Source organism: Dendroctonus ponderosae, unplaced genomic scaffold, assembly GCF_020466585.1.
Source record: "Dendroctonus ponderosae isolate FM_Combo_2020 unplaced genomic scaffold, Dpon_F_20191213v2 Dpon_F_20191213_537, whole genome shotgun sequence".
NCBI classification, from domain to species: Eukaryota; Metazoa; Arthropoda; class Insecta; order Coleoptera; family Curculionidae; genus Dendroctonus; species Dendroctonus ponderosae.
In genome coordinates, this window is record NW_026018752.1 from 1 (window position 1) to 12,867 (window position 12,867).

Below are 12,867 nucleotides of genomic sequence, written 5' to 3' on the forward strand. Positions count from 1 at the left end.
AAATGAAAGTAAGAAACATTAAAATATCACTTTTTTGGAAAAAACTAATCAAAATATTGTAAATGAGATCATACAAGAACATTAAAGAGCCTACTTAAACCGCACATAAAATTGCCCACATAATCCGCACAAAATCAATTAAAAAATGAAAAACTAATCCACGTCGCTTCAACTTTCAACAAAACTTTCATCGCTTTTAATATGGAAAATGTATTTGCGAGAAATTGAAAACTAAGTGGACAAAAAAACATGTGCGGTTTATAAAGTTTAGACCAATTGTTCAAAAATCATCCAAAAAATGAAGTTGTCAATGCGAAAGGTAGTTAAAGACAAACGAAAAAACCAACCGTAAAAGTGCAAATCAGCATTAAAAAAACGCTTTTTAAATTTAAATGCTTTGAAACTTTCTACTGGGTGTCGTAAAGTAATTTCTTGATTCACCATCCGAAAACAATGCGAACTGCAACATTTTGAGTGGCATTATGCAATTAGCACGCACATCCTGTATATGTGTAACAAGCGCACTAAATTTATATAATCTTGTTATATTGATTCAGTCCATTCCAATTAATTTCACTTTCCCTTCGCAGCCACGCTCTATAAAGCAATAAGATGCGGTTCTGGTCGACATTTTCGAGGACCACAGCTGAGCGCTGAGTGACCAGATCATAGTAATAAAATGCATAGGAAACGCCAGGAACAGCCAGAAATCGAGTAAATAACAGCCACAAAAGAGCGAATAAGACTCCCAAAATAAAATTCCGTATTTTAGACGCGAAAATACTTTTGGGAATAATAAATGGACAGCAAATAAGGTTTTAGACCTCGAATCGGAAAACAGGATGCACTTAAGTTTTAAGCAGCTGAAAGTTTGCTCAATGTTCACCCCGAGAAACTTCGTGCTTCGCACCTTTTCAAGATGGTTATACAAATGAATGTTTAGTCATATTTTGCGTTGTGCGGACAGATTGACTGTCTTCACCTGCAAATATAAGAGAAGCATCGTCTGCCTAAACTGTAAGTATACGTACATGGTTCCTTTGGCTACAGTCATGTTTAGGTCGCTGAGCACATGGTTCGGGTTCTTGTTCGATCCGTAATGCTTGTAAGCATGCCGCACAGAGACGGCTTGCTGCCTGCGGTTCCACAGCGATGATTGCTGTTGCTGTTGTTGAGTTACCGACGGCCTTTCCACGTTAACACCCACCAAGTCGGGGCCTGGAACCGTTGGAGGTTCCATGCGCTCTCCCATTGCGCTACTCCCTCTAAAACAAACCGAAATTGAGGAATGTTCACGCAACAAGTTTCACTGCACAGCTTTCACTTTTAACGTGAACTTAAATAAGCAGGGCATTTTCCATATTTTATAAAGTCTAATTAGCACCGAGTTTCGGTTGAAGCATACACATGTTGGCTTCTTAATCTTAATGGCCCGATGCGAAATTATTGAAAAATTTCCTTGGGTTTCGGCCTTGTGTCATATTTCGCAAATGACCAATTTAATTGTGCTGTTTATTGCACAACATCGGCGTGATTTTGTGCGAATACCTTTTGGATGTATTGGAAATCTCTGTTGCTGGTTGCACTCGCACATGATGAGCCAAATTCATGTCCAACACTTGGCTAAGCAGTTGCAGAAAACGACCGACAACTGCGAGGTTTATTAAAAAACTGCCTCAATTTTGATCAATACATTGATTGCGGGGGAAATTAATAAAACATCAACTATAACAGTTCATTGATATTGCCATTCAAAGAAGTTTCCAACTGTTTCATAGAGACGCTATTAGAACCAAAGTCGATTCGCCTAATGATTATTACAAACAATGTTACGCTGTCTAGTTACTTTACTTATTAGACAAGAATGTTTAACTTTCTCTTAAATAACACTAATAGGTGGCAAGTAATACTGGATATTTGCATGTGTCTAGTGGGCGATTTTTTATTTTTTGGTTTGGGCAAGGGGCTTTTAGCGATGTTTTCTTCTGCTTTTTCTTTGCTGTTTTGGTTTGAGGCTAAATCAGACAATGGCCACAAATGTCAGCAAAAGTTGAGCACAAAAAACACGCCTGTAAAATTTTTTTTTCACCGAAATTTTCATAAGGGGGCGGGTAGATTTTACCGTATTTTTTAGTAGAGACAAAAGGCCTCGAATTTTACATCATTTTCATCAGAAAGAGGCGAGCAAGGCAACGAGTTCAGTAAAAAATACGCTAGAAACTTTAGATCCGAAATAATCGACATTTTCTGGCCAATTTGAGTCGTTTTTGCGTGGTCATGACTTTCAACCGACGATATCTCCCTAATAAAAGCGCAAAAACTTTATATATGTACATTGGGAAGCTTCTTACGTCGGAATCAATCCAGTGAGCACAAAAAACACGCCTGTAAAATTTTGATTTTTGACCGAAATTTTCATTTAATCTCATTTAAATTTTGATTTATTTTCCTGACTGGGTGCAATTGTTATTATATTCTTACCCTTCCTGGGTCTCAGTCAAAGTGTAAATTAAAATTTTTGAATATCGTTTATTTAATTACGTTTCGGCGAGACAACAGAATTGCAGTATTGTTTTGCGTGATTATTGTCTGTTGCACTTGGATTTAATTGTTCTTCTTTCTAGTTGATTAGTTTTTGTTGCAATTTATTCGTATTCTGTTTTTTTTTTTAATATCTAAGGGCGGTTTGCTCAAACTATACCGTAAATTTATTGGAAAAATTGGAAAAAAGCCATGTCATCGGCAATTTTGTCACGTGTAATGTTGTGAAAATATGACGAAAACTGATCGAATGTAGGTGGAAATTCATCGTAAATTATGAAAAAACTCAAATTAAAGAAAAACAGTTTCTAAAATTTTGCCGATCTGTCGCACCAACAATTTTCAAAAATTTATCTACCGAGTCTTGTAAACTTTTATTTTGAAGATTGTTTTTAATAATTCGTATTTGTTGTTTTTCCTGCATTTTTGCATGAAGTTTAGTCGGTTTGATTGTCAGGTTTTCGTCTGAAAATGTTATCCACTTGAAAACAGACCATTTTATAACCAATTTTTGGCTACGTGTAATGTTGTTGAAAAACATTAGAAAACGTTATCAAATGCAGATCGAAATTCGTCTTAAATTATGAAAAAAACTCAAAATTAAAAAAAAAAACTGTGCAGAATTTGAGCGAAGTGAAACAGTCGATTAGTTAGATCAAAATATTTCAAAAATTTTGCTGCCTATTTTTTTAAACTTTCATTTTTTTGAAGATGGTTTTTAAGAATTCGCATTTGCCGTTTTTCCTGCGCTTTTTGTATGAAATTTAGTCGGTTTCATTGTAAGGTTCTTCTCCGAAAATGTTACCCACTTGGAAACAGGCCATTTTATAACCAATTTTCGATACATGTAATGTCGACAAATATGAGAGAAAATGAGCGAATGGAGGTCGAAATTCGTCTTAAATTATGAAAAAAACTCAAAATTTAAACAAAACAATTTCCAGAATTTAAGTGAATTGATTCTGCTGAATTCAAAACAAATTTCAAATTTAAAAAATTCAAAATTAGTAGATATCAGTCGGTCATAAACTTTTGAGACTAGAATAAAATTCTTCTAAAGCTATGGACTCACTTTATCAACTTTCTTTAGCTCCGTTTCGAAGCTATTCGTTTGAAGAAAGCTCATTTTCCGTTTTTTTTTCTTCTAGTTGATGATTTATGTTATTATTTTATTCTTATTTTCATTTGTCATTTCCCTTAATATATAAGTTCGGTTCATTAAAAATGTATTCTTTGAAATTCGAATTTAAGATTAAGCATTTGCTTTTTTTCCAGAGTTCTTTGCATGAAAATTAGTAAGTTTAACTTTCAGGTTTCCTTATTTTGGGAAGTGCAACCGTTTGGTTGCGTGCTTGTATATGTAAATGTTACGCACTTAAATGGCAATTTTATAAACAGTTTTTTTGTTGTGTAAAGTTGTTCAGAAAAATGAACAAAAGCGATTAAGCAGGTCGAAATTCGACTTAAATTAAATAAAAAAACCGAAATAAAAAAAAAATTGTCCCCAAAGCTTGCTGAATTTGCCAACATTTGAGCGACTTATAAAGTTTGAAATGCGTAGCTTTAGATCATAAACTTTCAGGGTTACTGATGTAATTAAGAAAATCCACACTAATAAACTTCTTCTAAAGCCGTACAATTATTGTTATTAATATGGAAGAACAGTAGGTTTAATAATATTCAAATAAATCACTTTTAAGCGTCTTAGTTCGACCAAGTTACGGCAAACAGGCAAAAACCATAAAATTGGACGAATGCAATCGTACCGAGAACGAGTTTCTTCCTGAGGTTTCGCAAGTACGATGGCTTGCATCTTCAGAGGTGCAGCATCAGAAACAAATTCTTTTCTAGGCTTGTTTTCGTCCATTTTTCCGCTATGAGCCTATCTACCTTAACTCGGTCTAGATGGTTAAAAGTGTTTGATTTCGATAATATGGAACATAAAATATAAGCGAGTGAAACAAAATGAACAGAAATTAACCGAATTTTCGACTCTAAATCCCCACTAAAGTTTTGGGGTTTAATGTTGAAAAAATGGTAAGTTTTGGCTAAAAAAAGTAGCGAATTTTCAAACAATGCGCTTTGTTTGTGGTATGTCTTGTAAACAATTTTAATGGTAATTCCAGCTGGCATTACAGTGAGTTTGATTGAGCGAGGTTCAGAATCTCAATGAATCGAATTTACGAATCCTAGTACTAAATTGCAACATCACCTTGACCAGCTGGTTTATATCGCACATATTAATTGGAGACGCTGAGGTCAAGACAACATCTTTCTCGAAAGCCAATTGCTTAATAAATTAGAGGCAATTATAGGTGTTAACTGTACATTTTGAAGTAAAAATTGAAAATAGTTTAAAGTCATTGCCTCCATGCATCCGCCACCATCGAGTCATTTAAAATTCCAACTTGGCCCAACCGGTCTCATTTCTGACGTCAATGAAAGCCTATAAAAAGATGCATTCGCTTCACATTTCTCCAATTCTTTGGGTTTTTTTGGGAAGACACTCACATTTTTTGGTTGGTCGAATCGATTCCGAACAGTTGATAAACCAGCTTCACCAAAAACTCCCACATTGAAACTCACTAAAGTGAACCATTACTTTTCACTCACCAACAGCAAACGCTAGTGACGATTGTCGCTGTTTAATTTCAAATTAACGAAAAAATTATTGGGTGGGGATAATTATGTCGATACAAGAAATTCTAATTAATTTTCTATGTAACTGATGTATTCGTATGTGATGATAATTATTTATGGATCGAACAGGCGAGCAATTTGGTTAATTGCCTTATTTATTGGTCCTATGTGTTCCTTAATGGTGATGTTTTTCTGGCTCAAATTCACCAGGTTACTAGTCAATGTATGTATGGGGTTTTGTATTTCGTTTCACATCAACTAGCTTAAAATTTTTTGAAGATGTTTGAAGATTTTTTGAAGATTTTTTGAGAAAATGTTTCATCGCATTGTTGAAACATTTTCTTCAACCATTAGGCAAAACCGAGTGAAGTCAATTACATCGAAATTAGCACAATGATAATTCGAAAAAATCCTCTGAAACAGCTCGCGTTATGGTGCCAAGGTTTTCCACTTTTATTTAATATTTTGAATTAACCTGCCAAAGAACATCGGCACCAGAATATGTAAATCATCCATCAGTATATTTTCTTCAGTCTGGCTGGGACCCACGTTTAGCCTCATTTACATAAAGAAGTGACTTCTTCTAAAGAACTATTTTAATTTTGGATTATCATCGCTGACGCACGCAAGTGTCTAGTTTTTTACTAATTTATTCGGAATTTTTCCTGATGTAAATGCGAAGAAACGGGTGCCTAGTTTTTAGACAAAGTTGCGGGTAGTTTAGCGATTGATCAATCCAATCCAAGAGAACCCACGGAACCAGCCAAAAATTTAAAAAAACGGTGTGTTTTCGGTGATTTGGATTCTCAGAAGTGTTTTTTGCTCGAAAGCTTAAAGTCTAAATGACCTAAAAGCCAGAAAAACTAAGCAAACAAGCGCCTGTTTTTAATGATGTTTTCCATTCTAAATTGTGTTTCCGTAAATGCTTGTGCGTTCTTTTCGTGGAAGCATCTGCTCAATGCAATTAATGCAAAATGAATACTTAAAATATTATGTTATATATAAAAGATTGTCTATCAAGATTTAGCTTCAATATGAGCTCGTAAAAATTTGCAAGGCAACACCACAAAGTTGAATTTTTGAGAACAGGATAGAAACATTTTTATTTGCCATCCTGTAAAAAAAAATCTGACGCTTAATTTTTATCAAAGCTTTATTTTGTTGAACAGTTTATTTCTTGTGCAGGATTTGAACATGAAAGAACACTCTAAACCTGCCCTTTCTTCAGTTTCTACCACTTCACGAGTGTCGTCTCGTATAATTCGAGGTAACAAATATTTACTTTTGCAAACTCTAATGCGATTGTTGTGCCGATTGTGCTGATTTAGTGGCAAAAACTAAACAAAGTGCAAGTTCACGGTGATTCTTCGCTAATGCGATCACTATTATGTACATGTATAAGAGCAAGTTGTGAACAAAGTTCAAATAACGCTTGTTCGATATTCGTTAATTGTTGCGATTTCCACACAAAAGAGACTTTTAAATCAGCCTTAGAATGGATTAACTATTTATGCAGAACTACACACTCCCTTGAAGTAGGAGTTATTATTTGCAACAATTCATTCACTATTAAATAGCATGGACGTTCACTTTTATTAATAAACTTGCGATTTTTCCTTAGTCATTTTTTCAGTTAAACATACTTTCTGGAAAAATCAGCACTAAACGTTGTTATTTGAACTTAAAATTCGATTCTCTGCGTTTGAATGTGGTAACTTTCCGTTTCTATGCCCCAAATGATGTTAAGACTGTTGTGAAATAGTTATTAATTAAACAACTGTAGAATCTTGATCGGGCATGGATTATTTTATGAATGATGCAAGTATGAATTCAACATGTTTGATCCAAGAAGGGTTTCACAAAGTATGGCATCACATTGCAAATTCTAAATTGGAATAAACATTCAGGTCGGGCCTTATTATTATTCGACAGTAAACGCGGTTTGTTAAATGGTTTTCATTAAACAAGGACGTTCTTTACCTGATATCCTTCGGTTGTCAATAGTATTTACTAAGTTTTGTTTATTCGATTTTCTTCGGCAAATCGAGTAAATAATTTAAAAAACTCGACATGAATAAGTAGTTTTATCGCATCGACTAACGAGGATAATTACGACAAAATCCTAACGACATTACGACTTGTTTAATTAAAATAAAAAACAATAACGAATGATACTTTTATTCTTTTATTGCCGGTTCAGCGACCTTTAATAAAGTACGGTTCATTCATTATGCAAACCATAATTTGGCAAACAAAAGAGTGCAATTCCAAAGAATATTACATGCCAATTACTCAATGCTTAACTCGAAATTATACACAAACTATTGCGAATTTAAAATGTAATAAAACGCTGTACTTTGTGTTAAATACCTCATCTGCCTGATGAAAGTTAAAAAAAAATCGTTGCGGAAAAGACGCGACGGCCTAAAAGCCCGCAAAACTGTCCAGTTTCAAGAAATGTCCCTAAGAGCCAAAAAATGTAGACAAGGACTGTTTGGAGTCACGATTTAGAAATGTTTCTTCAGCAGGTTAAGCAGCTGAAAATACAGCCAATGAAAGTGAAATATACATGAAGAAAATTATTAGAAACGTGCTCAAACGGATGGATATGCATGGTGTGAAAGTTTTAACTGAGAATTCATGATTCATCAACATTCTGCTTGTTTCAGTTTATTTTTACCAGAAGCCAGAAAAGTCGCCATTTTGATTGTTGAACTTGAAAACTTATAGAATTATTTTCCTTTACGTTAATTTATCCGCATCCCTAATTAATGATTTTTGAATAGTTTTCCACACGCGTATCCTTCAGTTTCAAGGCTTTTTAAGCACTGAAAAGTCGTTCGAAACAATCCAAGCGAATGGCTGGATTGTTGAAAAACGCCATAATATAATTTAAATGTTTAGAATGAGCTCATTAAGAGTTAATCTGGTTTAAAACAGCGTGGTCATTTTCCGATCGACTGCAAACTGCAACAACGATTACTAATGATTTTGTCGTTATTTAACTTGCATTTACTAACACAATATGTAGAATATGCTACAAGGAAAAGCAAGGACTTTTGCCGCTTTAATAATTTTGCGCTTTTGCGGTGCAAAGTCCAACTTTTTGCCGCTTTTTTTAAATGAGAATCGAGCAGGTGAAGGAGGATAATTATTCTAATTCTTGGTGAATAATTAGCATGGTACTTTCCAGATAATCAAGCTCCTTGAGTGAATGAATAGGTGCCACATAATTCAAGTGATTGCAATATTACGCATACAAAACTGCATTCTTGTCGTACAGAAGAAATCACCATCGGAATACTAACAGGAGCCAATCCAGGCTTAAGTTATAGTTTTTTGTTGTTTCACACATATGCGAAATCTGTTCTTGAATGTAAATGGCTTCATTTTCCTGAGTCTTTTATGGTCTAATCAACTTCGGTTGTCCTCTTATTTGTATGTGCAAAAGTCAAGTTGTGCCCATTTTAAATAACTTCCAAGACTCGGCTGATTTGAACAGGCAAAATTGTTGCTGACAACATCAAGGTTGCATAGAAAATTTGCATTGGTCGCATCTTGCAAACACCTTATTATACTATCAACTGTACGTATATAATGAAATTTTCCTTTCCATTTAAATTGCCTGGACGAATTCCAACTGATCTACTCGAATGCATGTTCTACATTAGTAATTGCACATGATTACAGATGCTACCAGATGCAACGCCAAAGTCCAGTTTTTTCCTAAAACACTTAGCTTGTATTCGAAAAAGTACACGGCAAAATCCATCGATTATACGTATTTTAGGTCTACGTAATAAGTGTTTCGTGTTATACGTTTCACAATCAAACATTCGCGTTATATTTCCTCGATATAGAACACGTTTCGTATATAAAAAATAAACATATTAGTCAAACGACCTATAAAACAACCCAGCGCATTAAAGAATTGAACATATCTGCTCAGGCTTGTGAAAAGAAGCAATTTTGCAATTGCACGCTTGCATTTATTCCGGGCTTCTGTGTAAATTTGACCAATGACTTGACGGTATCGCAGCTTATTCTACCACATGTATAGAAAGTGAAATGATCAGGCTTTCCAATGATGTAACAACAACAGATGATAATAACGAGCCGAAGAAAGAATTACCACACGTTCATTACATTTAGGTCGCTTCAGTTTACTGTGCGAAAGGAATACTTGAGGAAACAGCCAAAAATGAAAACTGAAAAGCAACATTGGCCCACCAACAAGAAAAATTGCAAGCTCATGGGTTTCTTTTATAGGTCATTAATATGAAATTGAGTAATGCAGGTACAGGGAAACGCCATGTGCATTGAAGTATTAAAATTATGCAGAAAAGTGCAGCTTATTTGCTCGTAAAATGCAGCTTGATCGATTTTTGGATTGCATAGAAACTGAAATCGGTCCAGGTACTCCTCAACTTGCCATAAACAAGACGAGTAATCGTTCACAAAAACATCGCAAAGCACTGATAAGTTTTTCTGGCTTGCCTCTTCAGACGTATTAAAGTTTTGAACGCGGGAAAATGCTGACGAATCTACATGGGGAAACTATTCTTCTAAGGGCCCGAGAAACTCACCAGGTGCCATCGACTCTTTACCAAAGCTCTTTGTCGCAGTTAAGAGATCTTCCACTAAAAATAACTAAGACGCAGAAGGAGGTTTTTTCCGAATGATTTCCTCTCTGTTCTTTCTGTGAGTTTTCACTTTTTCGTTGCAAAAATTGTAAACAATGTTTTTTTTAATTTTAAGCACCAGCAATGTGCATTAATTTTAATCATTTCCGTCGCAGCTTTTGCTGCCAGGTCGTCTTAACGGGCTCATGTTGGTATGCGTTATGGAAACGCTTAATTTCTGTACGTGATTTGCGTTAAAATCAACGCTGAAAATACATTTATAAGCCCAAATTGTGAATTTGGGGCGCTGATATCAAGCGCAATTTTAAACGCATTTACAAACCAGTATAACAACGGGGAACTTTTCATTGTTTAGGCGCAACTGGCATAGAGAGCTTTAAGAATAAAATCGCACTGGGAAAAATTACCTTGTTATTCCTAATGAAATCCTAGTCAAGAACGATAAAAATCCTTCCTTCAGTTGGCTTAAACACAAATATCACAGCAAAAGAGAAACGCGCACACAATTATTACGATATGGTAGCTATCGTATGGTATACCCAAGTCAAGTCAAAGGCGCTCGCGAACTTTCTTCGGAAAGGTACGTCGACGCACTACCCGTTCAACCAAGTCAGATTGGTTCAGTGGTCGACCAAGCAGCTCCCACCATGGCTCAACCCTCGAAGTCATCAAGGTTCTCCTGCTTGGGTAATCGCTTATCAAGAACCTGTTGGTTCTTCGGATTTTCCTTCAGAACTCTCATGTTGTCTCACCAAGCTGAACCATCGTCCAAAACCGTGCCACCAAATCGTAACACTTCACATTCTTGAGTGGGTTTCCTTTCAAAAGCCTGGCCAAGAGGACTGGTTGCGTTTGCAAACACGCAACTTTGCATGTTGTTTGGTTGCAACCATCAACAGTCTGCTGACTAAGCAATAAAAGTGAAATATGAACAAACAATAAACAAACAATAACAAGTGCGGTGACTATGTTGGGTTGAATCAGTGCCTCAAGTCCGTAAAATAGAATTTTTTTCTTCCCTCAAAAGGATATAGTTGCAAAATGTTCCAAAGATCGGACTTAAGTTAACGAAATATGATTCCGCAAATGGATGTTAATTGGATGTCCCTTTGCAGAACTAACTTATTGATACTCCAAGTTTTGAAATGGGTTTTTTAGGTGCCATTTCTGCTTGAGAAGCAGTCGTTGCTTAAAGAGCAAAAGATGGGTGATCCAAGATATATGTGGCAAAAGATAAGCGGGTTTAGAGATGAAGGAAACATTGCTAAGTAAAACTACCCCTTATTATTACTCGAACAGAGCGAAACGCTCCACTACCATATGACCGATTAAAGTTTTTCGTATAAATCCTAGCAATGTTTGTTAGGTTGTTATGTCGTGTTCTTAATATGTTCCCTAATATTTGCCCCTTTAATTTCCATGTACTTTATAATCAGGTTTCTTTTAGAATTTGCTGCAAATTTCCCAGAATATTGATCTTAAAAAAGAGGCGTTTGTGGTTGTGAAGTGGGTAGTTTCCACTACTTTTGAGCTGCCCTCTAATGTGGTTAGTGCACCACGGGAGTCAACTCTTTCGGAGAACTATGTGATTATTCTGGCTTATTTTATGCCGTTGTGAATAATGAGCACTGCGTTTTTGCTTGATAGTTTTTTATTGTACGGATGTTTTTGGGAAGTATATTTGGCGATACAAGTGTTACAGAAAAAATGCTGGCGATAGTCAAAAATGGCCGATAACCTCTCTCTCTCACAGCCCCTTCTTCCTTAGGCCCAATTTTACAGGGTTGCCAACTTAACATAGGAATAGCTAAAAACAGAAATCTGCTCACCCTGTGGTGAGACAAGGTACACTATCGAACAGTGGTAATTTGATAAAGGAGGTTTTCGATTTTTCGGATGTCGTTTCGCAAGCACGAGCCGCTTGCACCTTCAGAGGTGCTTTTCTTGGCGCAGCAAACCGGACAAGAAATTTTAGAATATTCAAATTTTTGTCAGCCAAAAGATCAATGCCGGGCTCCAAATGAATATTTTTAGACAATTAAATAATTCCACCCCCTTCTTTAAAAAAATACAATTTTCTATTGAGCCTCAGAGCAGCTAGAAAACTTTTGTGATATACAGGTCATTTTTCCATCTCAAACTGCTAAAAGTTTCAGTAAAATCGGAGCAAACCCTAGTTTTCTGAGCCAAATCAATTCCGAGCTGAAAATGAATAGTTTCACGCAATAACACGTTCTTTTTCAAAAAAAACCACAACTTTCCATTGTGCTCAGTAGCAGCTGGAAATTTTCGTCTTCAGTAGGTGACTTTTTGGTCTGAAGGTCCTGAAAATTTCAGGAAAATTGGGAAACATTCTCAAGTTGTATTCATTTACTGAAATTAAAACATTAATGTTCAGTCCAGGATCTGGCTGCAAAAAATCAAAATTTGTTCAGATTTTATTAAAATTTTGCTTAGAGCGAAAAGTCGTTTGAAGTTGCTATTGAAGCTGCTTTTAAAGACGTGTAATTGAAAAAAAAACATTTATTTTCAGTCGCGCGTTGACTAATACTAATTGACGCAATAAAATTTTGTTTAGAGCTCTTAACGCTTTGAAAATGTTATTGAAATCTGAATAAATTGCGATTTTTGTCAGCAATCAATGCTCCACTACAAAATAAATGTTTTCTCGTCCTGAAAATGTTAATAAAATCTGAACAAACTCAAGCAATTCTTGACTGAAAATTAATGTTTTCAGGACCTTCAGACCGAAGAGTTACCTACAAAAGACGAAAAATTCAAGTTGCTACTGAGACCGAATGAGAAGTCGCCATTTTTTAGAAAGGGCGCGTAATTGCGTGTGGAAACATTTATTTTCATCACCGCATTTATTTGACTGGCAAAATTAAAATTTATTCCCATCTTAATGAAATTTTTCAGAAGTTCAGAGCGAAAGGTCATCTATAGATGAAAATTTCAAGTTGCGACTAAACCTGAACCAAAAGTTGTATTTTTGTAAAGAATGTGTAATTTGCGTGAAAACATTTATGTTCAGCCGGGCATT

The 12,867-nt window shown here is 35.4% G+C and overlaps 1 protein-coding gene across 2 annotated transcripts; it reads right to left on the reverse strand.

Moving 5' to 3' along the window:
* Positions 1-19: 19 nt before the first annotated feature.
* On the reverse strand, positions 20-10,733 carry LOC125504704. 2 transcript variants are annotated; one of them, XR_007281664.1, is made up of 2 exons: positions 10,232-10,733; positions 20-1,265 (listed from the first exon to the last, which is right to left on the reverse strand). XR_007281664.1 is itself a non-coding variant. In XM_048667084.1 (2 exons), exons 1-2 carry the CDS (start codon positions 5,115-5,117, stop codon positions 944-946), a joined length of 387 nt encoding a protein of 128 aa, XP_048523041.1. In that variant the 5' UTR covers positions 5,118-5,383; the 3' UTR covers positions 33-943. The 2 variants fall into 2 exon arrangements, 1 of the variants encoding a protein (XP_048523041.1); XM_048667084.1 differs by lacking the exon at positions 10,232-10,733 and adding an exon at positions 5,053-5,383 and having other exon boundaries at positions 33-1,265.
* Positions 10,734-12,867: the final 2,134 nt, after the last annotated feature.